Source organism: Meleagris gallopavo, unplaced genomic scaffold, assembly GCF_905368555.1.
Source record: "Meleagris gallopavo unplaced genomic scaffold, MGAL_WU_HG_1.1 scaffold_5, whole genome shotgun sequence".
Lineage (NCBI taxonomy): Eukaryota > Metazoa > Chordata > Aves > Galliformes > Phasianidae > Meleagris > Meleagris gallopavo.
Genome location: NW_028147019.1, coordinates 16,654 through 43,886, shown reverse-complemented (window position 1 = coordinate 43,886; position 27,233 = coordinate 16,654). Strand labels below are relative to the sequence as shown.

At 49.4% G+C, this 27,233-nt stretch overlaps 3 protein-coding genes and 1 long non-coding RNA gene across 4 annotated transcripts in view; 2 read left to right on the top strand and 2 right to left on the bottom strand.

The window, feature by feature from the left end:
• The window catches only part of LOC104915571 (uncharacterized), a 137,258-nt gene extending 116,940 nt beyond the window's left edge, over positions 1–20,318 (top strand). Inside the window, exons 2-6 of the long non-coding RNA XR_014880790.1 lie at positions 18,573–18,668; positions 18,775–18,810; positions 19,376–19,411; positions 19,735–19,803; positions 20,168–20,318. This is a non-coding gene — a long non-coding RNA (uncharacterized LOC104915571). The remainder of the gene's footprint in view (positions 1–18,572; positions 18,669–18,774; positions 18,811–19,375; positions 19,412–19,734; positions 19,804–20,167) is intronic.
• LOC104916760 (olfactory receptor 14J1-like) lies at positions 1,613–3,949 on the bottom strand. Its single transcript, XM_085215140.1, has 2 exons — positions 3,616–3,949; positions 1,613–2,595 (listed from the first exon to the last, which is right to left on the bottom strand). The coding sequence occupies exon 2, from the start codon at positions 2,570–2,572 to the stop codon at positions 1,613–1,615; it is 960 nt and encodes a 319-aa protein (XP_085071266.1). The 5' UTR covers positions 2,573–2,595; positions 3,616–3,949.
• LOC109364475 (olfactory receptor 14C36-like) lies at positions 10,916–11,899 on the top strand. Its single transcript, XM_085215131.1, has one exon. It carries the CDS (start codon positions 10,940–10,942, stop codon positions 11,897–11,899), a length of 960 nt encoding a protein of 319 aa, XP_085071257.1. The 5' UTR covers positions 10,916–10,939.
• A 3,318-nt stretch (positions 20,319–23,636) lies between the features above and the next one.
• Positions 23,637–24,591, bottom strand: LOC116217809 (olfactory receptor 14J1-like). The gene has a single exon (XM_031557780.2). It carries the CDS (start codon positions 24,570–24,572, stop codon positions 23,637–23,639), a length of 936 nt encoding a protein of 311 aa, XP_031413640.2. The 5' UTR covers positions 24,573–24,591.
• Between the last annotated feature and the right edge of the window lie 2,642 nt (positions 24,592–27,233).

Sequence of the window (27,233 nt, the reverse complement as noted above, 5' to 3'; positions counted from 1 at the left end):
TTTACTTATACTTTGCTGAGTGTTTGCTCACACTTTACTCTGGATGTACTCACAACGTACTCCAAGTTTAATCACACTTTCCTTTGGGGTCACTCATACTTTACTCCGGCTTTTTCTCACTCTTTACTCTTGCTTTACTTATACTCTAGTCCAGGTATACTCATATTTTTCTTCGGGTTCATTCACAATTTACTCATGGTTTACTCATACTTTACTCCATCTTTCACTCACCCTCTAATCCAGGTTTACACACACCTTGCTTCACATTTCCTCACGCTTTATTCCAGCTTGACGCAATCTTTACTTTGGATTTTATTCACAAATTATTTTGGTTTACCTCACAGTTTACTCTAGGTTTACTCTTACTTTTCTCTGGGTGCAGTTCCACTTGACTCTGTGTTTTCCCACAGCTTACTCCTGTTTTGTACCAGTCTGTCTAACTGATGTACTGTCAAAGCATCCACATGATCATTCTGACCATCAAGAACCACGACGTTTATTGAAGTTTGGGGAAAATATTGCTTTCTCATTTAGGTCCTTAAATAAGTGAGCTAAATAAAACACAGTAAATCTCAGGACTAAGGCTGTGTTACAGTAAAGCTCATCTTTTTACAGCACACCCAAAGAAATGGTTTATTAGATTGTTTCTTGGCTTACAACTGGCACCTGGTAGATAAGTGTGCATCTGTAGCTTAGCAACCTTCACTTTGGGATCCAGAGAGCTGTTACTGGAATGGTCTGGAGTTCTGCAAATGACCAAAGCATTCAGAGGTGAATCATTGGTTTTGAGCAAGGAAAGAATAAAGCACCTTCTGTCTCAACCCAGGAATTGTTGAACTGTGTTTTCTCCCCCGTCCTGCTGAGGAGGGGCAGTGACAGAGCAGCATGGGGGGCACCTGGGAGCCAGGCAAGGTGAGCACAGCACTGCTGGGTACTGAGTTCCAGGGGGATTCTGGGCTCCCAGCCCTGCAGCATGAGGCTGCGTGTGCCTTCCCCTCTGCAGGACAGCCCGGCCCCACCGCCCCACAGGCAGCCCCTGGCAGCTCAGTGCAGGCACTGTGTGGGGCAGCATGCGTGCAGTGGGACAGAGATGTGCCCCCAGCACAGCCCCTGACACCGCATGGCCTCCTTCAAGTCATTTCAGTGCTTCTGTGAAACAGGATCACTGATCAAAACAGGGCTGTTCACACACCAAGCAAAGCTCAACTGGGAAGGTTTACCATCAGCACACGCTGATCCCATTTCCTAATGCAATATATTGGTCCTAAGGCTAATGCATTGATCCCTTTTGCTAATCCAGCACATATCAGCTCCACGGTGCCTGCTGGCATCTCATTTGCCTGTGGACACAGAGATGGAACACAGAGGCTGTGAGAGAGTCAGCAGTGACCCAGAGTTCATATGGGCTCCAGGAGAAAGAGAGCAGGGTGATGCCTCAGGAAAGGGGTTGGAATCCAAACATATGTTTAGGAACATAACCACTAATGATAATTACATACACATATATATACAAACAAAAACAGCAAATAAAATTGTATCTATTAATATAACTAAAGAAAAATCATAAAGACTAAAAAACTTAATACACGCCTGTAACAGAGCAGACTGTGAGTCATTTGTAGAGACAGGTGAGAAGTTTATGCCTGCTGAAATGTGACCATGACATCATTTTCCTCACTGCATCCTTGAGCTCCTGATTCCTCATGCTGTAGATGAGGGGGTTCAGTGTTGGAGGCACCACTGAGTACAGAAATGACATCACCAGGTCCAGAGAGGGGGAGGAGATGGAGGGGGGCTTCAGATTAGCAAAAAAGGCAGTGGTGACAAAGAGGGAGACCACAGCCAGGTGAGGGAGGCATGTGGAGAAGGCTTTGTGCCGTCCCTGCTCAGAGGGCATCCTCAGCACGGCCCTGAAGATCTGCACATAGGACACAACAATGAAAACAAAACACCCAAATGCTAAAGAGACACCGATCACAAGAAGCCAAATTTCTCTGAGGTAGGACTGTGAGCAGGAGAGCTTGAGGATCTGAGGGATTTCACAGAAGAACTGATCCACAGCATTGCCTTGGCAGAGAGGCAGTGAAAATGTATTGGCAGTGTGCAGCAGAGCATTCAGAACCCCAGTGGCCCAGGCAGCTGCTGCCATGGTGGCACAAGCTCTGCTGTCCATCAAGGTCCCGTAGTGCAGGGGCTTGCAGATGGCAGCATAGCGGTCATAGGACATGATGGTGAGAATGCAATACTCTGCTGACATGAGAAAGACAAACAGAAAGGTCTGGGCAACACATCCTGCATAGGAGATGTCCCTGGTGTCCCAGAGGGCATTGGCCATGGCTTTGGGGAGAGTGGTGGAGATGCAGCCCAGGTCGAGGAGGGCGAGGTTGAGCAGGAAGAAGTGCATGGGGCTGTGCAGGCGGTGGTGGCAGGCTACGGCTGTGCTGATGAGGCCGTTGCCCAGGAGGGCAGCCAGGTAGATGCCCAGCAAGAGCCAGAAGTGCAGGAGCTGCAGCTGCCGCGTGTCTGCCAACGCCAGCAGGAGGAACTCGCTGATGGAGCTGCTGTTGGGCATCTGCAGGTCCTGGGCATGGAGTCCTGCTCAGAGTGCAAGAGACAATGACAAGTCAAGACCTTTTTCAGAGTCACACCTTTTGCTATACTATAAAAGGTTTTCTTTCTCTTAGGACAATGTTCATTTAGCTCCATTACTTGAATTCAATTTCATGAAGTTCAGCATTTGGTAAGAAAAAGAAGCTGAAGGAGCTTTTGATTTCCTCTCATTTTCTAATGTTACCCCATTTTTCCTCTGTTTCTATGTCTTATATCTTTACCCCAACTGCTCCTAAATCATCCAACATGAACCTCTGTGCACTTCAATTTTTGTTAGAGAAAGTTGTCTGTGTGCAGGATTTGTGCATTATCAGTGTCTGCAGAAAACGAAAGGAGTGACTGGAAGCACATTCTGTGTGACTGCTCAGAATGGAAGTGATGGAGAAAAGTACAGTTCAGGAGTCTCAGCGCTGTGTTCAAAGATGACAGCCACTATTAGATTTCTACCTTTAATCCTTTACACTTCCTGAGAACAGGGAAAGGAAAATCCCTGCCTTATCTCTCCTCTCGCAAAGTGCCCTTGGGAACAACCAGTGGTGCAGTGTAGCTGTGATCTCCCTGCCCCAGGCAGCAGCTGTGGCAGCAGAAGGCCCCTGCCCTGCCCTGCCCTGCCCTGCCCTGCCCTGCCCTGTGCCGGGGGCTCCTTCCCCCCACACGTCTCCCCGCAGCGCCCTGGGCAGCTCCCCGGGCAGCTGAGTGCTGAGCCTGGCAGGCGGCAGAGTCCCTGCCCCGGCACACAGCCCCTGGGCCACAGCAGGGACCTGCTCTGCACGACAGCCCTGGGCACCCGGCTGCAGCCCCGGCTGCACAGCCTGCAGCCGTCCTGGCACACGCAGCCCTCAGGGCTGTGCTCTCATGCTGCAGCACAGAAGCCCTCAGATGGTGCAGAAATTTTTCCATGTCAAAGAAACATGGAGTGCCTTCAGCCTGATCTGCAATGGGTTATTCCAGATTTAGTTACCCTTCTATTAAAAGCAGCTGCATGGCCTACAGTGAGAGACTTACCTTGTCAAAGGCTGTGAGCAATGCTCCTGCACTGAGCTCACATTCTGCTCACATTGTACGCATCCTGAAATCTCTCTCTCCTTTCCCTTCTGTCCTCATGTCACCTGCAGGCTGTGCTGTGCAGAAGTGCTGCTCCTGGGCACAGCTGTCTCTCTGCAGCACTGCCCACTTGTAGGAGCTCCCTGTGTCCCAGGAGCCCAGCCCAGCTCAGCAGCAGAGGATGTCATTTTCTCTTCCTCACTGCTCCCCTGGAGATGCCCTTGGGGCTCTGAGGCTGGCAGCTCCTGATGGACAACAGGGTCACCTCTGCAAAATGAGCTTTGAAGTCAGATGAATTAATCACCACTAGACAAACTGATTCCAGAAGTATGGTTCATCCTAACAGATCCTATGTGCCTAGCAAAGCTGCAAATGCCTCATCTGGTGTCATGGTTGTATGATTCTTGTTGTCGATATTCCACATCATAACATCATGTAAAGCACTGGGCATTAAAGAGTTAATACTCCGGTTCTGTGGACGGAAAACGTTCTGGATACCTGGCTCTCAGAAGAGAAAAGAACTGCATACCCCAGAAGACTTTGAGTGCAGAGGGGAATTTAAGTCACGGGAGGTTGTCTTGGGATCTCTCGCTTGCTTGCTGCCTGGCAGTGTGGGTGCGCTCCCCAGCCGTGCGCCTTCAGTTCAAAGTAAGGCTCTTGGTTTCAGACACTCGCTCTCTCATTATATTTCATTACCCTAAATTCCAATTTTACTTTATTACATTGTGTTATCTTACATTCTGATATCATATTTCGTAAAAATAAGTTTCCTCCTTGGATCTTTGCTGCCGGTTTTTATTTTTATTTTGTTTATTTGTTTGTTTGTTTGTTTGGCCAGTGGGACTGCAGGCCTGCTGCTCTCTGTCATGGGCACACATTGATCTAGATAACTCCATGACACTCAGTCATATGGTCGGCTTTTAGGGAGGTTGCATGGAGCCAAATGCATCAATGCATCAATGAGAGGGACCTGGGCGTCCTGGTGGACGACAGGTTGGCCATGAGCCAGCAGTGTGCCCTCGTGGCCAAAAAGGCCAATGGCATTCTGGGGTGCATTAAGAAGAGCGTGTCTAGCAGGTCAAAGGAGGTGATCCTCCCCCTCTACTCTGCCCTGGTAAGGCCTCATCTGGAGTACTGTGTCCAGTTCTGGGCTCCCCAGTACAAAAAAGACAGGGATCTCTTGGAAAGAGTCCAGCGGAGGGCCACAAAGATGGTGAAGGGCCTGGAGCATCTCCCCTATGAAGAAAGGCTGAGTGAACTGGGTCTGTTTAGCCTTGAGAAAAGACGACTGAGAGGGGACCTGATCCAGGTTTATAAATATCTGAGGTGTGGCGGCCATAGCGGTGAGGCCAGTCTCTTTTCAGTGGTACGTGGAGACAGGACGAGGGGAAACAGACATAAAATGCAGCATAGGAAGTTTTGCACCAATGTGCGTAAGAACTTCTTCACGGTGAGGTGACGGAGCACTGGAACAGGCTGCCCAGGGAGGTTGTGGAGTCTCCTTCTCTGGAGATATTCAAGTCTCGCCTGGACGCCTACCTGTGCGACCTGGTGTAGGGAACCTGCTTTGGCAGGGGGTTGGTCTCGATGATCTCTAGAGGTCCCTTCCAACCCCTACAATTCTGTGATTCTGTGATTCTGTGATTCAGGTCCCCCAGACCCACAGGAGTCTCAGGGATTCCTCTGGTTCAGTTCAGATGTGCACAAGGAGTTGCCTGCATGCGAGCTCCTGCTCTGAGTCCTTGGTCCTTCAGCAGGGAGTCAGTTGCTCACACACAGAGCCTGGGTGATGACCAAGGTGCCTGGGGTGCTGCTGGATGTGTGCTAGTGCTTGTAAGGTGTGTGGGAAATCACCTCCTTCCTGAGCATCAGCTGAGGGCCAGAGAGGGAATAGTGGTATTCTTGTTCATCCTAAATGACAACAGACCCCTGCGTTTAGGGCGCTTTTTCCACCCATCTCCATGGAACATGCAGAGTTATGCAGCTGACTGAATGGATCTTTCTCTGTTCTGTATTTTCAGGAGTTCAAGGCACTACAAAGCTAATACACGTCTCTATTCTCCAAATGATGAAACCTCAGTTTTCTATGTGTTCTCATGTGAATGGCATCAGAAGCAGCCTGGTGCCATGCCAGTTCCCTGGGCTGTCCAGCACACTCACATGCAGCTGCAAATGCAGCACAGGGCCTTCAGGAAAGCCATGCCCAGGAGTGTCCGTGCTGCTTGGACAACTTGGTGCCCCACAATGGGTCCAATGATTATGTGCCACCTTCTGAACACAAATAACATAGAAGCACTAAATCCAATAACCAGTTCTCAATAGGTTATGTCTTATGTGTTTTTACACTAATGAGAACACCAGCGTAAGCTGGGCTAGAAAGCTCTGTACACTTGCAGGCCTGAGCTCTTGCTTGGACCACAGGGACATGGTTAAGTGGTTTCTAAAACGGGACTGTAGCACAAGTCTTTACAATAGATGGGGGAGGAGACAAGGAAGGGCAGCTGCCCTCCGTGAGAGTGCACTGAGCTCTTCCTGGGGATGGTGGAACAACCAGGTCAGAGTGAATGGAAATGGCAAACAGAGGAGAGCAACCGTGTCTGTTCCTGGTCAGGAAGAGCAAGTGGAAGGTGCCCTCTGCAGACAGATGGGAGCCTCGTGTTGTCAGGCCCTTGTTCCTGTTTAGTGCCTTTTTCACTCCAGTGTCTGCTGCAGGGACAGCACAGCAGGGCACGCACCATCCAGAAGATCCCTGGAGAGCACAGCTGGCAGCTTCTTGACCAAGGCAAAGCGGAGCCAAAGAGGAGAGGTGCTCTGCTGCATCTCATACTCACCAGCAAGGAAGGACTGGTGGGGAATGTAAAGATCAAAGAGAACCTGGGCTGCAGTGGCCATGGGATGGTTGTGCTGAGGAGTCCGAAGGGAGGACCAAAAACAAGCTCACATCTTCGGGCTTCAGGAGAGCACACCATGGATTCTTCAAGTGTCTGTGGTGTACAGTACAGCAGGGTAAGGCTCTGAGGATAATAGGGTCAAAAAATGTGGGAACTATCTGAGGATCTTGGCTTCCGAGCAGAATAAGTCCATTCCAAGGAGATGGAAACCAAGTAAAAAAGTCAGAATTCAGGAATGACTGGGAAAGATGGACTTGGTCAATCCCAAACACAGAAAGAAAGCCTATAGAAAGTGGAAACAAGAAGCGGTCAGCTGGGAGCAATGCAGAGTGTTTGTCCTAGTTACCTGCTGAGATGTGTTTAAGAAGGCCAAAGCTCAAACACAGCTGAATCTGCCCAGGCATATCAAATATAATAAAGGCTTGTAGAAATACATAAGCAGCACAAGGAATGCTAGGGTCAATGTGGACCAACAGGTGATTGGGGCAGGGTACCTGGCATGAAGGGCCTGGAGGGCTTGAAGCCTTTTGTGCTGCATGGGACCATCTAAATCAACATCTGAGAAGAACGAAATGAGCTCAGTACCACGGTGTGACTCAGTCAGTGGAATGACTGAGAGATGTCATGGACAGTTCTGGGCAGGGAAATCATGGGGGACACCAGGCTCCGTACAAGACATAAATGGATCTTCTTTTCTTTTTCAAGCTGTAAGCCTGAAAGGTGTTCATTAATGTCAATAAAACTGAAACAATTGAATGAAGACAAAGACATAAATCAGAGTAGTGCCTCCACATTTCAGATCCCCCACACAGATGATGTCTGAAAGCGAGAGTTGATAAAAAGATGCTAACATGCTTCTCAACTACTAGGATTCTCATGAGCCCTCTCTCTTTTGAGGTTGAAAACACTAGTCTTTGAGAAGATTTTGTGTCTTTCTATGTTTTTATTTTTTCTTAAAGACCATGTTTTCCAGGACTGTGTCAGCAGGACACAGATGCCTTCAGGCACAGGGACACAGACAGTGGTGCCAGTGCCAATGCCCTGTGACTAATGCCCAGCGTCCACCGCTGCTCTGCCCTGCTGCGTATCTGATGTCCCTCATCCTCCAGGTGTCTCCAGCTCTCCTAAATCAATGACCATGCTTCAGGGCATGTTCTCAGCAGGCCATCTGGACACATGCTCTTCCCACTGCTCTCCAGATTTCCCCATCCCTTGCTTTTCCATCACTCAGATTCCTCCCAACTATCTGGCTGATCTGTGAGCTTCACGAAGATTACTGGAACCTCATTAGGGGACATTCTGGGTCACTATCAGTTACAAAGTACCTCTTTAAATTCTTGTTTAAACCCAACTATAAATAAATAAATAAATAGTCTTCATAAATGCCCATCATTCTCTTCCTCTTTAAACTCTCTCCAGATACCTCTCCAGTTTGCTGTACAAGTTCTGAACACCTGAAGAAGATGACAGGAAGGCACAAGGCACAGGAGGGCTCTTCAGGTTGTAATGGGCCCCAGGGGGCATTTGCTGCTGAGTCCATCAACCTCCAGAGCACAGAGAAGATTGCATGAAGTGCTCCAGAAGACCAAGTCAGAAGGAACAGTGAAGTTTCTTGGAGTATTAATGGGCCCCACTGAGGGCCGTTCACAAGCAAGCTTCCCCAGGGACTTGTTAGAGCAGATAATTGGAAGCCATGATTACAGGCAGACCAAGGCCCTGGGATGGTGGCTGTGATGCTGAGAAAAGCCTCCTTTGTCTTGTGAAGCAGGAAGGCCAAGGCCTGATGCCCAGAGCCTTGGCAGGGAGATCGTGTCCCTCCTGCTGGCTCAGGGCCTTTCCTGGGGCAGTGGGATGGAGGTTTGTGTGATGTCAAATGAAAGAGCAGGGGACAGCAGCTGCCAGACTCTGCACGGGGTGCAAGGATGCCGTGAGGCCCAAGTCCCATGTGGGCAGTGTGTCTCATCCCAGGACGTGGGATGTGAGAAGGGCCCAGTCTGAACAAGCAGTCAATTCCAATGGAACAAATTTGAGCTTGAGATCTCTCAGTTCTGGTGCCCTCCTTTGGACAGTCTCCCATAGTTTAATGTCCTTTATGTTCTGTGGTGCCCAGAAGTGCACCCAGTGCTCCAGGTGAGGCCGCAGCAGTGCAGAGCAGAGAGGGACAATCCCTTCCCTCACTCAGATGCCAATACCATGCTCAGTGCACCGAAGGGAACAGTTGGCTTACCTGGCTGCCTGGGCACACTGCTGACTCACGTTCTATTTGGTGTTGACCAGGACCCCAGTCCCTTTCAGTAGGACTGCTCTCCAGTATCCCATTCCCCAATCAGTGTGTACGTTCAGGGTTGCCCTTACCCAGGTGCAGAGTCAGGCATCTAGTCTGACATGACATTTTTGGATGAAATCATTAAGGAGAAGTGCTCTCAAAAGGAGCACTGGGGAGCCCTGCTTGTGACCATTCATTTGTCACTCATCATTTTATGTTTCTGTGTAGATGTATTCAGGACATTTGGCCCAGAAAGGTACTGTGAGAAAGAATATCAAAGGCTCTACTGAAACCCTCAAGGATAATCTCAACTGATGAACTTGTGTTGTCTGTGACCAATGACAGAATTGTCCTTCAGGCATTTCTCAGTAACTCCCAGCATCATTTTATTCATAAGTTTACCAGGCATTGAAGTGAGAATGACAGCTCTCTAATTACCGATGTCCTCTTTCTTCCTCTTCTTTAAAATTAGGACAACGTTCACCATCTTCCTGTAAACTGGGAACTGACATGACCCAGAACTTCTTCTGATGTCCTTCAAATGAGAGCCCAGAGCAAACTAAGGTGTCATCAGTGAACGAATGTAGATGTGTCACAGCTTTGTGATGTTCTGTTGTGAGCTCATCCATTTGGTCAGCAGAATAACACCACATGCTCCATCCCTGGAGGATTTCAGGGTCAGGATGGATGGGATCCTGGGCACCCTGATCCGGTGGTTGGCAACCCTGCTTCTGATATCGAGTGGATGTGTTGATTAATTGTGCTGACTTACATGTTCTGCAGTGATGATCCCTGCTGCCTTGCAGGAGCTGTCAGCTCAGGAGGACCATGGATATCTCCAGGGAGAGAAGGCAATCACATCCTCTGCTGCTGAGCTGGGCCGGACTCCTGGGGCACAGGGAGCTCCTACAAGTGGGCAGTGCTGCAGAGAGACAGCTGTGAAAAGGAGCAGGTCCTGCGCAGCACACATCAGGGCTGGGGACATGATCCACAGGTGAGAGGGACAGAAGGAAGAGAGCTTACAGGCTGTGTGGCACATTAGCAGTTTGTGAGCTCACTGGAGGAGCATTGCTCACAAGGTAAGTCTCTTGCTGCAGCCAACGTAGTTGCTTTTACTGGAAGGATCATTACATTTGGGCATCTCATTGCAGGTCAGGCTGCATACACTCTGTTTCCTTATCATGGAAAAAGACTGGCTCCAGCTGAGGGCTGCGTGTGCCAGAACGGCTGCAGGCTGTGCAGCCGGGGCTGCAGCCGGGTGCCCAGAGCTGTCGTGCAGAGCAGGTCCCTGCTGTGGCCCAGGGGCTGTGTGCCGGGGCAGGGACTCTGCCGCCTGCCAGGCTCAGCACTCAGCTGCCCGGGGAGCTGCCCAGGGCGCTGCGGGGAGACGTGTGGGGGGAAGGAGCCCCCCGGCACGGCAGGGCAGGGCAGGACAGAGCAGGGCAGGGCAGGGGCCTTCTGCTGCCACAGCTGCTGCCTGGGGCAGGGGGATCACAGCTACACTGCACCACAGGATGTTTCCAAGGGCACATTGCAAGAGGAGAGACAGGATGGGGATTTTCCATTTCCAGTACTTAGGAAAGGGATAAGAGTTGTAGACAGTAATCTCAAAGCAGCTGTGAAATATGAACACATCTCTGAGAATCCTGAATTGTACACTTCTCATTCTGGAGTTAAGTGAACAATCTCCTCATGTGCTTTTAGTTTCTCTTCTCCCAAAGGGCAGCACCAGCTAAAATTATCATCATTTTCTGCAGGCATAAACATGCACTTATCCTGCAAACAGGCAGCTTTCTCTACCAGAAATTTAAATGCAAAGAAGTGCAGCTGGGCACCCTCCATGCAGACAGGGTAAAGACATGAGACATGGAAATTGCTTGTAAGAGTAAAATATCCAGGCAGCTGAGATAAGATTAGGGAATGAGAGGAAATAAGAGCCTGTTAAGCTTCTACTTCTTAAAGTACGGTGAAGCTCATTAAAATAAACTCCAGTGATGGAGTTAAATGAACATTTTCCACACACAAACAAAAACGTCTATATAATGGTGGGTAGAGTGTCTGTGTGACTGGTCTTGACTCGTCATTATCTTCTGCACTGTGCACAGGACTCCATGCCCAGGAACTGCAGATGCCCAACAGCAGCTCCATCAGCGAGTTCCTCCTGCTGGCGTTGGCAGACACGCGGCAGCTGCAGCTCCTGCACTTCTGGCTCTTGCTGGGCATCTACCTGGCTGCCCTCCTGGGCAACGGCCTCATCAGCACAGCCGTAGCCTGCCACCACCGCCTGCACACCCCCATGGACTTCTTCCTGCTCAACCTCGCCCTCCTCGACCTGGGCTGCATCTCCACCACTCTCCCCAAAGCCATGGCCAATGCCCTCTGGGATACCAGGATCATCTCCTATGCAGGATGTGTTGCCCAGACCTTTCTGTTTGTCTTTCTCATCTCAGCAGAGTATTGCATTCTCACCATCATGTCCTATGACCGCTACGTTGCCATCTGCAAGCCCCTGCACTACGGGACCTTGATGGACAGCAGAGCTTGTGCCACCATGGCAGCAGCTGCCTGGGCCACTGGGCTTCTCTATTCCCTGCTGCACACTGCCAATACATTTTCACTGCCTCTCTGCCAAGGCAATGCTGTGGATCAGTTCTTCTGTGAAATCCCTCAGATCCTCAAGCTCTCCTGCTCACAGTCCTACCTCAGAGAAATTTGGCTTCTTGTGATCAGTGCCTCTTTAGCATTTGGGTGCTTTGTTTTCATTGTTGTGTCCTATGTGCAGATCTTCAGGGCTGTGCTGAGGATGCCCTCTGAGCAGGGACGGCACAAAGCCTTCTCCACGTGCCTCCCTCACCTGGCTGTAGTCTCCCTCTTTCTCAGCACTGGTATATCTGCCAATCTGAGGCCGCCCTCTCTTTCCTCCCCATCCGTGGACCTGGTGGTGTCATTTCTGTACTCAGTGGTACCTCCAGCAGTGAACCCCCTCATCTACAGCATGAGGAACCAGGAGCTCAGGGATGCAGTGAGGAAAATGATGCCCTGCTCACATTTCAGCAGGCATAAACTTCTCACCTGTCTCTACAAATGACTCCCACTCTGTCCCATAACACACCTATAACATGTTTTTTTAATGTCAGTAACAGCTCTCTGGATCCCAAAGTGAAAGCTGCTAAGTTACAGATGCACACTTATCTACCAGGTGCCAGTTGTATGCAAAGAAACAATCAAACTCCATAAATACAGAGTAGTTCTAAAGCAGGTGTGTTTAGTCAGGGCTGTGCACACGCCGCATGCAGCGGAGATATTTCTGCCTAACTTCCATACCGGAAGGCAAGAATTGCACGTACTTACAGAGCAGGCTGCTTACATATGCATTAGATGTCCAAAACAGAGGCTGCTTTATTACACTGAGTCCCAACAATGATTGATGTTGCCCTTTCTCCCCTCTCCCCACCGAGTCTCTGTTATTTTCCACATACACTCTTTGCGATGAAACTCATTGTGTTCTCTTCTTGAGCTTGGCTTAGGATGGAGGACACTTGGCTGGTTCTGGTTGGTCATCTCATCGAGCACAGCTCCGTTCAACAATCTGCTGCTGCTTTGTTAATTTGTGGTGTTGCTGTCTGAGCCTGCTGCCTTGCATTCCAGAGAGAGGACAGCTAGCGCTGCTATTTGGGAAAACGGGAGACCCGTTGCCTGCACTCAGTCTGTAGAACAGCATCTGTTATTGGCAGCGAGAGCCTGGCTGAGCAAGGTCAAATCTGCAGCTGCCGATTCAGCACCCCATGAAGGCACCTAACTTTGAGCCAAACTTACTTTGTTACATTTAGGAAACCTGGAGTAAAGTGTGAGCAAACCCAGAGAAAAGTGTGAGTACACTCAGTGTACAGTATGAGTAAACCCAAAGTAAACTGTGAATAAAACCCAGAATATAGTGTTAGTAAACATGGAGCAAATTTTGAGTAAAACCCAGAGTAAAGTGTGAGTATACCCTGAGTAAATTTTGAGTAGATCTGGAGTATAGAGTGAGAAAACGCTAAGGTTTGAGTAAGCCTGAAGTAAAGTGTGAATAAACCCAGAGAAAGGGATAGTAAACATAAAAAAAAAAAAAAAAAAAGAGTGAGTAAATGCAGGTGAAAAGAAAGAGTAGACTGGGAGAAAATTGTGAGTAAAACCCGAGTAAAGTGTGAGTAAAACCTGATGTGAATGGCAGGTAAAACCCTCAGTAAGGTGCGTATGTACACAGAGTAAATTGCGAGTAAATCTGGAAACAAGTGTGTGTACATACTGGAATAAGCTGTGGGAAAACACAGAGTCAAGTGTAAGTGCACCCAGAGAAAAGTAAGAGTAAACCTAGAGTAAACTGTGTGGTAACCCAAAATAATTTGTGAGTAAAATGTAAAAGAAAGATTGCATCAAACTGGAATAAAGCATGAGTAAACGTGAAGCAAAGTGCGTGTAAACCTGGATTAGAGGGTGAGTGACAGATTGAGTAAAGCATGAGTAAACCTTGGGTAAAGAATGAGTAAATTCAAATTAAACTATGAGTACACCTTGAGTAGAGTGTAAGTAAAGCAAGAGTAAAGGGTGAGTAAAAGCAAGATTAAAGTATGAGTGACCTCAAAGGAAAATGTGATTAAACTTGGAGTATGTTGAGAGTACATCCAGAGTAAAGTGTGAACAAACATTCAACAAAATATAAGTAAACCTGAAGTAAAGCATGAATAAACCTGTAGTAATAGTAAAGGGTGAGTAAACCTGGAGTAGATTGTGCATACAACCAGAGCAGAGTGTGACTAAAACCTGGGGAAAAGTCAGAGTAAAGCAAGAGTAAAGTATCGAGAAACCCAGAGTAAAGTGTGAAGTAAACCCAGAGAAAAGGGTGAGTACACACAGAGTAGAGGGTGAGTACACCTAGAATGAAGTGTGCGTCAACACAATGTGAAGTGTGTGTAAACATGGAGTAAAGTCTGGGTAAAACCCTGTGAGAGGTAGATTGTGTTTTTGCAGTGGAAATTTCCAGTCACAACAAAAGCCGCTGAACAGAGTGAGGTTGAGACTGGGGCATTCCAACCTGGGTACAATTGGCACAGGCACGAGGTAAGGAAATTATATAGGGTAGGGAAGAGTCTGGAACAGGACAGAAGGAGTGCACTGATTTTTGATTACATTGTCCTCCTATTGCCATAAAAGTACAGAAGATAACAAAAAACAAAGGGTTGGTATCAGACATGGCATGGAAATGTAAGGTAGCACCAGCGTCAGAAGATTGTGAGCCTGAGATGCTCAACCAAAGAGAGCCAGGAGAAGCTTTGCCTGTGTCGGATGCAGGGTATATAACGGAAAGGATTTCACTGACTAGCTGTCCAATTTCTCCCTTGTCAGTGGGGGATGTGCGCCCATTATTGCAATAATGAATAAAATGCCCTTCACAGAGATCTTGGCCTGATTACCATTTTTTTTTTTTTTATCCTGAGCGTGTTTCTCTCACTCTCAATTCACATTGAGTTTTCTCTTAATTTTCTGTGGGTTTTCCTCACTCACTACTCTCTGTTTTATAAAGTCTACACATCTAGGTATTTTTACACTTTACTGCAGAATTTACTCACATTTTACTCAGGGTTTGTGAACACTTTACTCGAGGTTTTCCCTCACTTTAATCCAGGTTCTACACACATGCTACTCCGGGTTTTATTCACACGCTGGGTGCACCCACAGCCTACTCAGGTTTGCTCATACTCTGGGTTTTACTGACTTTACTGTGTTTACACACCCTTTACTCAGGGTTTGTGAACACATTTCTCCAGGTTTTCTCACATTATACTTTGGGTTACCTCACTCTTTACTCCAAGTTTGTTCACAGCTTATTCCAGGTTCACTCCCACACAGCAACAACCCGCTGTGCTCTGTGGCCGGAAGCGAGCCTCCCCTGAGGCTATTGAAAGCTTATCAGCATGGGTCAAGTGTCGAGGCTAAGAGTGGGCAGTGCCAGCCCCGCCATGCTCACTCAGCAGCCTGCCTGCAAGCTGCCAGCCTTCCAGCACAAGTGCAGCGCTGTAACTGACTGGAAAAAGAAAAAAAAAAAAAAAGCCTATCCTGAAAGCAAGCTATCTCAGGGTTTGCTCACACTTCACTCCGGGCTTACTTACACTTCACTCTGGGTTAACTTACACTTTACACCAGGCTTACACATTATTTACTCTGGGTTTACTCAAACTTTACTTTGGGTTTACTCAGACCGCTCACAGGGTTTTACTCACACTTTAGCCCATGTTTACCAACACTTTATACTGGGTTTACAGACACTTTATTTCACGTTTACTCGCACTTTACTCCAAGTGAACTTACACTCTACTCCGGGAGCAGTCACACTTTTCCCAGGTTTTACTCACACTTTACTCCAAGTTTACTCATACTTTTCTGCATGTTTACTCTCACTTTTCTCCAGGTTTTACTCACTCCCTCATGTTTTACTCACGGTTTACTTCCTCCATTCAAGAGTTATTCAAGCTTTATTCTTTTCACCATGTTTTACTCCACCGGTGTTTCCCACCGAGCCCAGGTTACGGGTGAGTGTACCGATCATTTCTGTTTCCTGAGATTAAAGTGAGGAAGCATGATGGAACAAGTTAAACTGGAGTAAAGGATGAGTAAAAGCAAGAGAAAAGTATAATATTAGTGCAAAGTGTGAGTAAAACACAAGTGGGTCAGTTTTACTCACACTTTACTCCTGGTTTGCTCACCTTTTTCTTTGGGTTGTACTCTCACTCTACACCAGGTTTTCACCCTCTTTACTTGGAGCTTATGCTTACACTACTCGGGGTGCACTCAAACCTTACTCTGAGTTTTACATACACCTTACTCCATGTTTACTAGTACTTTACTCCGGGTTTACTCACACTTCTTTCTTGATTGTGTTGGACTCACAATTGACCCAAGGTTTACTCAGCCTTACACACACTTTACACAGGGTTTGCTCACACTTTTCTCCGGGTTTAACTGAAACCCTACTCCGGCTGTGTATGCTCTCTCTTCCAGGCCTACACACTTTTCTCTGGGTATTTCTCACACTTTACTCTGACTTTACTCATACTTTACTCCTTGCTTACTCACAGTCTTCTACCTCTTTTACTCACACTTTGCACCAGGCTTGCACTCTCTTTACTCTCGGTTTAATCTTACTCTACTCTGGGTGGACTCACACCTTCCTCTGGGTTTTACTCACACTTTACTCCATGTTTACTAACATTTACTCTGGGTTTTCTCACACTGTACTTGGGGTTACCTCACCATCAAACTTTACTCCAAGTTTGCTCGCACTGTACTCTGGGTTTACTCGCACATCTGCTTTGAGTGTGTTGGACTCACACTTGACTCAAGATTTACTCCAACTTTTCTTCAACTTTACTTGCACTTTACCCTGGGTATACTCACACTTTTCTCCGGGTTATTCTGACAACCTACTCCGAGTGTGAACGCTCTCTCTTCCAGGCTTACCCACACTATTCTCTGGGGGTTTCTCGCACTTGACTCCGAGTTTATTCATGGTTTACTCCCAGTTTACTCATAGTATTCTACCGGTTTTACTCATAGCTTGCATCAGGCTTACAGACACTTTATTCCGGGATTACTCTTACTCTACTCTGGGTGGACTCACACCTTCCTCTGGCTTTTACTCACACTTCACTCAAAGTTTACTCCAACTTGTCTTCTACCTTACTCACACTTTGCTCTGGGTTTACTCACACTCTTACTGAATCACAGAATTAACAGTTGGGTGACCTGAGAGCTCATTTCGAACCTAAATGATGCCATGGTGCCATGATGGGGAGATGGCTGCAGGGGGAGATGGCAGCCTGAGAACTCTCACCTCATCACACTTTACTTGTTCAGCGTTCTGCTGTTACAAAAGCCTGAGTATTTCTTTTTAGACGTCATCAAACCAGCCAAGGGGTTTTCCTGAGGAGAAGCTTTAACGTGAAACTGCTATCAAGTGTCACCCACCTGCTTTGTGTTTATCACAAAAACAGCCTGTTCCTCACCTCAGCCAATATTCCTCAGTGATGGCAGCACGGACAATTCATGGGTTCTTTCCAAAAGCACTCCAGAGTAGGAATAATGCCGTGTTGCATTTAAATACAGTGAATAAGGCAGCACTGATAAGCTCTGACAAATACTGAGCAGAGCAGAATCAGCCCACAGGAAGCTCTTCCAGCTGGCTGCTCTCTGGGCAGTTCCCAAAGCAAACACTGAACTGCTCCTTTCAGAGATAACCCACAACAGCTCTCTTATTTATGGGAAATGCCCCGTGAAGCTGGGACCAGCTGGCTGTTCTGTCAGATGGAGCGCTTCAACTTGGCATATCACCTTTCCTTGAAGAATCCTTGACTTGTTTGCAGTTCTGAGCCATTGATCAGTGCTCCATTAGTTCTTTCCTTTCGTCTGGATAAAACAAGCTTCACTTTCAGCCACGACAGGAGGCTGTATCATGACAGGAACAAAACCCATAGGACAACTTTGTTCTGCTGAAGCTCAGGCACACAGCCCGGTGACTTCAGAACCTAACGCCAATTTTGACCCCCAGCCTTGGATTCTCTGCCTGTGTGTCCTAATGACCAACTGTCCTCATGGACAGAGGCAGCACTATGCTGTGTCACACATGCAATACAGATTTCTGGATGTAACGTGGGGACTTGTGATGTTGGCTATTTAAAGAGAGCAGAAAATACATGGCACATCTCCTGACGTGACCTTAGGGGTCTCGTCCCTCCTAAACGATTCCATGATCCTGTAATTCTATGGTACTGTGATTCTGTGGTTCTATGATTCCATGATTCTGAAAGTCATGGTCTTTGTTTTTGGCAGCAATAAATAAGGAGGAAACCTGTCTGCCATAGCCCAGGTCTGTTATTCACTCCTGATCTCCTGCCTGACAACAAAGGCACTGAGTGGACACTGCCAGCCTCTCGATGTCAGTGTGTCCCCATCACCCACCTGTTCCCACTGCCCAAGTAGAAACATAGAATGGCCTGTGTTGAAAAGGACCACAATGATCATCTAGTTTCAACCCCCCTGCTAGGCACAGGGTCTCCAAGCACCAGACCAGGCTGCCCAGAGCCACATCCAGCCTGGCCTTGATGGCTCCACCTATGGACTTCCAGGTCCCTGTCACCAACCAGTTCCCATTTGGCTGCACTTCCCCATTTCCCCATATCTCCATGATGTCTCCATTCTGCCCTGATATACTCATGTCCCCATGATGTCCCCATATCCCCATGGCACTCCCATATCTTCATGTCCCCATATCCCTGTGTTCCCTCGCTTTCCAAATATCTCCATAATTTCCTCACTGCCCATGTCCCAGTTGCTCTCTCACCTCCCAGTGTCCCCAAATGCTGTGTCCCCAGTTCCACAAACTATCAGCCCCACACCTTGCTGCGTCACGCGACTCAAGAAAGGTCAGGGATGAGTCCTTGGACAAAGCCTTGATATGGGGACGGCGTCACCTCTGGGTGGTCCTGGGGGACAAAAAGTCTGGGGTGTGCTGGGTGCTGGGACTTGGGGGCTTTGGGCTCAATGCCATGGGAATCCCAGCACTCAATGTTCTTCCTCTGATCCCTGGCTCCCTCCTGTGCCCCAGGGCTGGGGCAGGGGATGGTTGCATGCTGGGCTCAGTGCCAAGGAAGCCTGCCAAACCCAGGGGCATTTGGGGGTTGTGGGAGGGGCTCTGGGAGGATAAATGCAGCCCTTGCCTCCTGCAGCCTCACCCAGCTCCCAGAGCACAGAGGAAGATGAAGGCAGCTGCGCTCAGCCTCGTGATGCTCCTCGCTGCCCTGTGCTGCACAGGGGAAGCTCAGGTGAAGTATCCATGAGGGATGTGGGCTGGGGCTGGAAAGGATTGGCCACGGGGGTCCCCAATGCCAAGGTCTCTCTCACTCTCTCTCCTACTCCCTCTCCCCTCAGCCATCTGTGCAATTGCCGGACTCGGAAGTTCTTGTGGTGAGTGTCCGGGCAGCCACACTGATTGCACCCAAGAGTGGCCCTGCAAGGAGCTCCACAGGGACAAGCGGGGTCTGTCCCTGTCTGGCAGAGGCCACCCCTCAACTTGACACATCCAAATTCCTTCCATTTGCACCCTAGTCCCCTTCTCTTTGGGTCCCCAAATCCCTTCTCTTTGGGGCTCCAAATGCCCTCTCTTTGGACCCCTGTATCCCATCCTTTTGGCACTAACAAATCTCCTTTCTTTGGCACCCTGATTCTCATCTCTTTAGGTCCCCAATCCCCTCTGTTTCATTTTCCCCCATTCACCTCTCTTCAAGATCTTCGTTCCTCTCCATTTGGCACCCCGAAGTCTTGTCTCTTTGTCATCTCTATTCCCCTCACCGTGGGCCCCCCAAGCTCCTGCCCTGTCCCTGTGTCCACCCCAACCCTGGGCTCCTCCATGAGCAGAGGTGCAGACAGAACTTGGCAGCCATGGGGGTGGGGGCAGCCCCGGGGACAAACAGGATGTGGAAACTCAGTCCTGCAGTTCCCTCACAGCTGCCCCTTGCCTCTTCTTTCCCAGCCACCACAACCTGTCATCGTTGAAATTCCTGGTCCTGTAAGTTGAAGGGTGATCCTGGGGAGAGGACGGGCTTGGGATGTGTTGCTGTCCTCTCTGTTTTCCTGGGACTTGGAGACACCCCTGGGCCCCAAGGCCTCTGTTGGGCTCCCTCCTGCTGTGGGTGGTCAATGGGCAGGGGAAGGAGGCAATGGGGGGCAGCTGGGGATGAGCAGACTACAGAACCTTGCCTTGCCCATGGTGTTCTAGTGTCCACAATGGGTCCCTGTGCCTTCAGGGTGTCCCAGCATGTCCCATTGCCCCCCACGTGTCCCATTGTCCCGGTACCCTCGGTGTGTCCCTAACACCTCCTTTCTCCCCAGATCTTGTCCGGCAGAGCACAGGAGAATCCCCTGCGTGCGAGACGTGCAGTCCTGGATCTGCATGTCTAGGTGAGCAGCACGGGGACACCTGCAGCCCCACAGGGCTCTTGGGGGACCCTGGGTGTCCCGTAGCCCTGAGGAGCAGGCATCAGGGGCTGGGGCTGGATGGTATGGAGGGGACTGTCCCCGGCCTGTTCCAGGGGGACCTGGGCACTGTCACCTCCACACCTACCCTTGCACTCTATGGGGCAGTGCAGAGAAGGGGATTCGGAAGGGGCAAGCTCTATAGCCCTATGGATGGCCAAGGGTCACTGTGGAAGTGGGACAGGGGCTGTGGCTGCTGTCCCCAGGGGACCCCCATCCTGCCCTGGCCCTGTTGGCTGCTGCCAGTCCTTCTCCTCCTGCCTTAAGTCCTTGGGGACAAACCCTGCAGGGACAAGGATTCTCCTCCCCACTGATGCCCTCTGACATCCTCTGATGAGCAGCGCTGCCCTCTGATGACCACTGTTGCCCTCTGATGACCAGTGAAGACCCTGATGATCAATGACACCCTCTGATGATCAATAAATCCCTCAGCAAAGCTACACTCTGGGTGTCTGTGTCCTTCTTCTCATGCTCAGCAGGGACCACTCGCATCTGTTCCTGCCTGGCAGTGGCCACCCTAAAGTGCTAGGAGGGGTCCCGAGCTCCATGCCATGTCCTACACCCCTGTGGGCTTCCCCACTCTCTCATCACCTGCTCCAGAGTCCTAAAGGATGGAGCTCCTCATGCTGCTAAGCAGCCTCAAGACCCTCCCTCTGCTCTCTCTCAGCTCCTCCTTCCAGTTTCTCCAAACCCTTCACCCTTTGCTCCACATCTCCATGTGGAGCATGGAGTGTGACCACGTCACCTTCCTTTAACCCCACCTCTTTTTGCAGCCACCTGTCCCTCCTTTGGGTCTGCTTCATTCCTCTTCCTTCAGTCCCCCTACCCTCTACCCTGTCACACAGAACAAGGTCTGCATATCCCCTCCCATGGACACCTCAGATCTCCAGGTGATCAATGAAGCCCTCTGATGACCAGTGACACCCTCTCTTGATTAATGATGGTTAATGAACATCTCTGACAATCAGGGGAACACTCTGACAGCCAACAAAGCCTTCAGATGACCACAGACACCTTCTGATGGCAAAATAAGCCTTCTGATGATCAGCAGATCGCTGCTTCACGTGCAGGAAGCAAACGGTGGGAAAGAAAGATTCTGACATCATTCTGGTAGATAGCAGTGTTTGCTCATCATAGCAAAATGATTTGCTTCTGATTTCATCAGAGAATCTGGAGAGGAGTGTGGGGCTGCATCTGTCTTCTCTGAGAGACACTACTGTATATGATGAGATTAGGCAGATGAGAATCTGCAGACAAAGTAGTACTGCCTGATGTTGGTCAGGGTGAGCTCCTTCTGCCAGATTGATGACAGTGGGTCTGGAGATCATAGAATCCTAGAATCACCAAGGTTGGAAAAGACCTACAAGATCATCCAGTCCAACCGTCCACCCATCACCAACAGTTCTCACTTAACCACGTCCCTCAACACAAAATCCAAACGTTCCTTGCACAGCTCCAGGGCCGGTGACTCCACCACCTCCCTGGGCAGCCCATTCCAGTGCCTTTCAGTAATGTAGTGTTTCCTAAAGTCCAGCCTGAATCTCCCCTGGTGCATCTTGAGGCCATTCCCTCTTGTCCTATTACTGTCACATGAGAGAAGAGGCCAATCCCCAGCTCAATGCAAACTCCCTTCAGGTAGTTATACAGAGCAAGAAGGTCTCCCCTGAGCCTCCTCTTCTCCACACTAAACAATCCCAGCTCCCTCAGCTGCTCCTCATAACACTTGTGCTCCAGACCCCTTTCCAGCTTTGTTCCCCTTCTCAGGACATGCTCCAGGGCCTCAATGTCTTCCTTGCAGTGAGGGGCCAAAAAGTGAACACAGCACTCAAGCTGTGGCCTCACCAGTGTGAGTACGGAGGGACGATGACTTCCCTACTCCTGCTAGCAGTGCTATTTCTGATACAAGCCAGGATGCCATTGGCCTTCTTGGCCACCTGGGCACACTGCTGGCTCATGCTCCTCTGAGCATCGACCAGTACCTCCAGGTCCATTCCCTCTACGCAGTTTTCCACCACTCTGCCCCACGCCTGTAGCGTTGCCTGGGGTTGCTGTGGCCAAAGCCCAGGACCCGGCATTTGGTCTTGTTGAACCTCATCCCATTGGCTTCAGCCTGTCAGATCCCTCTGTAGGGCCCTGCAGCCCCCAGGCAGATTGACACTTCCTGCCAACTTGGTGTCATCTGCAAGTCATGGATGATGGCAAATGCCTTATGAGGGTGGTTAAAGCAGTGGGAACAAAACAACTGGCAACAGAGGGGTAAACCTGTAGGGGCTGCTGATCTGGGCAAAGACATTGCTGCCCAAATAAAGATTATGGATGTAAAGGTGTGCCATGTGGATGCTCATGTGCCCACGAGTCGGGCTACTGAAGAACAACAAAATAACCATCAGGTAGACAGAGCTGCCAAACCAAAGGTGGCTCAAATCGACCTGGACTGGCAGAACAAGGGGGAATTATTTCTGGCTCGGTGGGCCCAGGAGACCTCAGGCAATCAAGGAAGGGACATGAAATATAAGAGGGCTACAGACCGAGGGGTGGACTTAACTATGGACACTATTGCACAGATTAATCATGACTGTGACACTTGTGCCTTAAGTAAACAAGCCAAGAGGATGAAACCTCTCTGTGGGGAAGGGCGATGGCAAAAGTACAAATATGGGGAGGTGTGGCAGGTTGATTCTATCACCTTCTACTGCACTATTTCCATGTGCAGCTAAACTTTGTGATGTTATCAGAAATCAAAGCAAGCCTTGTGTTATTTCACATCTTTATGAGAGGAAGAGAAAGAAAAGAGAGAGACAGAGTTGGCGGGGAGGGGAGAGAGGGACAGAGAAAGCGATCAGAGGTCTGGGTCCCAGCTTTGATCCAGCCAACTGAGGTGAGGAGTGCTTGGCTTGTAAGCCTGCTTGTCCCATGGTTTTGTATCATGGAAGTCTCAAAACAGAACCTCAAGGATCTCGCTGGCATCCTTCTTTGGCTCCTAGCTTTACAGGTGTGCCATCCAGGGCTGTGGTGAGTTGGCAATAAACAACTCCATCAGAATCAAGTTTGCAGTCAGAACTTCCTACAGCACAATGGGAACATTTTGGGCAAAGCAAAGCTGTCTCATTTTCCATAGGATTCCCTCCTCCCCCAGGTCTGCAGCCTTCAGCCTGTTGACATGGCAATGCTCTTCCAACACCTTTGGGACAACTCCACGCACACTGCAGGCAAAGTGTTTTTCGTTGGTCTGCTACGTAACGCAGGAGCTGAGGGCTGTCACAAGTGCAAGGAGAAAGGAGAACAGCGTGGTGGTGCAAAGAGAGCAGCACTGAAAAGACCACGTCCTGCTGCTGCCCGTGGCCGTGGCTCCAGGGAAGCAGCAGCACAGCTCCAAGGCAGCAGAGAGGGAGCGCCCAGCGGGCGGTGAGGGGCAGCCCCACAGACACCAGGGCTGCTGCTCCGTGTGGCACTGGGCTCTTGGTTCCTGCAGCCTCCTGTGTGCAGGGCTGCTCTCTGAGATCCAGAGCAGGTGGGAGCTGAAACAAATGATATTCTGATTATTTCTTTATCTATTCAAATAGCTTGGTTGCTTTCGTACATTAGGATTGCTGGACAGAAGACAAAGGCGTAAAATAAAGAAGAAATGTGATGAACAGCATTGCTTTATTGGAATTAAAATTACCATAGGAACAACAAACAGGGAGGGAGGGCAAGAGAGTTGAAATAAAGGCAGTTTGAACTTTTCCCAAATTTCTGATAATCACATGCTGAGCATGTTACTGATGCCGAAGCAATAAATCTCCAAACAGTTTCCTGAGAGCATCCTTCAGCTCCTGGTTCCTCATGCTGTAGATGAGGGGGTTCACAGCTGGAGGCACCACTGAGTACAGAAATGACACCACCAGGTCCAGGGGTGGGGTGGAGACGGATGGGGGCTTCAGGTAGGCAACCATGCCAGTGCTGACAAACAGGGAGACCACAGCCAGGTGAGGGAGGCACGTGGAGAAGGCTTTGTGCCGTCCCTGCTCAGAGGGCATCCTCAGCACAGCCCTGAAGATCTGCACATAGGACACAACAATGAATATAAAACAAGCAAAAAAGATTAAGGCACTAAATACGGTAAATCCAAATTCTCTAAGGTAAGAACCAGAGCAGGAGAGCTTAAGGATCTGAGCAGTTTCACAGAAAAACTGATCCACAGTATTGCCTTGGCACAGAGGCGTTGAGAATGTGTTGGCAGTATGCAGCAGGGAATAGAGAACCCCAGTGCCCCAGGCAGCTGCTGCCATGGTGGCACAAGCTCTGCTGTCCATCAAGGTCTCGTAGTGCAGGGGCTTGCAGATGGCAACGTAGCGGTCATAGGACATGATGGTGAGAATGCAATACTCTGCTGAAAACAAAAAGAAAAAGAAAAAGACCTGTGCAGCACATCCTGCATAGGAGATGTCCCTGGTGTCCCAGAGGGCATTGGCCATGGCTTTGGGGAGAGTGGTGGAGATGCAGCCCAGGTCGAGGAGGGCGAGGTTGAGCAGGAAGAAGTCCATGGGGCTGTGCAGGCGGTGGTGGCAGGCTACGGCTGTGCTGATGAGGCCGTTGCCCAGGAGGGCAGCCAGGTAGATGCCCAGCAAGAGCCAGAAGTGCAGGAGCTGCAGCTGCCGCGTGTCTGCCAACGCCAGCAGGAGGAACTCGCTGATGGAGCTGCTGTTGGGCATCTGCAGTTCGTGGGCATGGAGTCCTGTGCAGAGTGCAGAAGATAATGACGAGTCAAGACCGTACACACAGACACTCTACCCACCATTATAGAGAAGTTTTGGTTTGTGTGTGGAAAATGTTCATTTAACTCCATTATGGGAGTTTATTTTAATGAGCTTTACTGTACCTTAAGAACTAGAAGCTTAAGGGGCTCTTATTTCCTCTCATTCCCTAATCATATCTCAGCTGCCTGGATATTTTACTCTTCCAAGCAATTTCCATGCCTCATGTCTTTACCCTGTCTGCATGGAGGGCGCCCATCTCAACTACTGTGCATTTAAATTTCTGGAAGAGAAAGCTGCCTTTTTGCAGGATAAGTTCATTGTTCATGTCTGCAGAGAATGACAATAATTTCAGCTGGTGCTGTCCTTTGGGAGAGGAGAAACTGAAAGCACATGAGGAGGTTGTTCATATAACAGCAGAATGAGAAATGTACAACTCAGGATTCTCAGAGATGTGTTCATATTTCACAGCTCCTTTCAGATTACTGTCTACAACTCTTTCCCCTTCCCTAAGAAAAAGAAAAGGAAAATCCCTGCCTTGTCTCTCCTGTTGCCCTGGGCAGCTCCCCGGGCAGCTGAGTGCTGAGCCTGGCAGGCGGCAGAGTCCCTGCCCCGGCACACAGCCCCTGGGCCACAGCAGGGACCTGCTCTGCACGACAGCCCTGGGCACCCGGCTGCAGCCGTCCTGGCACACGCAGCCCTCAGGGCTGTGCTCTCATGCTGCCGCACAGAAGCCCTCAGATGGAGCAGGTCTTTTTCCATGATAAAGAAACATGGAGTGCCTCCAGCCTGATCTGCAATGGGTTATTCCAGATTTAGTTACCCCTCTATTAAAAGCAGCTGCATGGCCTGCAGTGAGAGTCTTACCTTGTCAAAGGCTGTGAGCAATGCTCCTGCACTGAGCTCACATTCTGCTCACATTGTACGCATCCTGAAATCTCTCTCTCCTTTCCCTTCTGTCCTCATGTCACCTGCAGGCTGTTCTGTGCAGAAGTGCTGCTCCTGGGCACAGCTGTCCCCCTGCAGCACTGCCCACTTGTAGGAGCTCCATGTGTCCCAGGAGCCCGGCCCAGCTCAGCAGCAGAGGATGTCATTTTCTCTTCCTCACTGCTCCCCTGGAGATGCCCTTGGGGCTCTGAGGCTGGCAGCTCCTGATGGACAACAGGGTCACCTCTGCAAAATGAGCTTTGAAGTCAGATGAATTAATCACCACTAGACAAACTGATTCCAGAAGTATGGTTCGTCCTAACCGATCCTATGTGCCTAGCAAAGCTGCAAATGCCTCATCTGGTGTCACTGTTGTATGATTCTTGTTATCGATATTCCACATCATAACATCATGTAAAGCACTGGGCATTAAAGAGTTAATACTCCGGTTCTGTGGACGGAAAACGTTCTGGATACCTGGCTCTCAGAAGAGAAAAGAACTGCATGCCGCAGAGGATTCTGAGTTCAGAGGGGAAGTTAAGTCACGGGAGGTTGTCCTGGGATCTCTCGCTTGCTTGCTGCCTGGCAGTGTGGGTGCGCTCCCCAGCCGTGCGCCTTCAGTTCAAAGTAAGGCCCTTGGTTTCAGACACTCGCTCTCTCATTTTATTTCATTACCCTAAATTCCAATTTTACTTTATTACATTGTGTTATCTTACATTCGATATCATATTTCATAAAAATATGTTTCCTCCTTGGAACTTTGCTGTCGGTTTTTATTTTTATTTTGTTTATTTATTTATTTGTTTGTTTGTTTGGTCAGTGGGACTGCAGGATTGCTGCTATCTGTCACGAGCACACATTGATCTAGATAACTCCATGACACTCAGTCATATGGTCGGCTTTTCGGGAGGTTGCATGGAGCCAAATGCATCAATGCATCAATTGCATGCATCAATACAGGCTGGGGGATGAGCTTCTGGAGAGGAGCTCTGCAGAGAGGGACCTGGGCGTCCTGGTGTATGACAGGTTGGCCATGAGCCAGCAGTGTGCCCTCGTGGCCAAAAAGGCCAATGGCATTCTGGGGTGCATTAAGAAGAGCGTGTCCAGCAGATCGAGGGAGGTGATCCTCCCCTCTGCTCTGCCCTGGTAAGGCCTCATCTGGAGTACTGTGTCCAGTTCTGGGCTCCCCAGTACAAAAAAGACAGGGATCTCTTGGAAAGAGTCCAGCGGAGGGCCACAAAGATGGTGAAGGGCCTGGAGCATCTCCCCTATGAAGAAAGGCTGAGTGAACTGGGTCTGTTTAGCCTGGAGAAAAGACGACTGAGAGGGGACCTGATCCAGGTTTATAAATCAATGCAGAGTGTTTGTCCTAGTGTACCTGCTGAGATGTGTTTAAGAAGGCCAAAGCTCAAACACAGCTGAATCTGCCCGGGCATATCAACTATAATAAAGGCTTGTAGAAATACATAAGCAGCACAAGGAATGCTAGGGTCAATGTGGTCCAACAGGTGATTGGGGCAGGGTACCTGGCATGAAGGGCCTGGAGGGCATGAAGCCTCCTGTGCTGCGTGGGACCATCTAAATCAACATCTGAGAAAAAAGAAAGGAGCTCAGTACCACAGTATGACTCAGTCAGTGGAATGACTGAGAGATGTCATGGACAGTTTTGAGCAGGGAAATCATGGGGGACAC

What these genes read in the sequence shown, in the direction of transcription:
- LOC104916760 (XM_085215140.1), bottom strand. Translation starts at nt 2,572, where the DNA reads ATGCCCAACAGCAGCTCCATCAGCGAGTTCCTCCTGCTGGCGTTGGCA.
- LOC109364475 (XM_085215131.1), top strand. Translation starts at nt 10,940, where the DNA reads ATGCCCAACAGCAGCTCCATCAGCGAGTTCCTCCTGCTGGCGTTGGCA.
- LOC116217809 (XM_031557780.2), bottom strand. Translation starts at nt 24,572, where the DNA reads ATGCCCAACAGCAGCTCCATCAGCGAGTTCCTCCTGCTGGCGTTGGCA.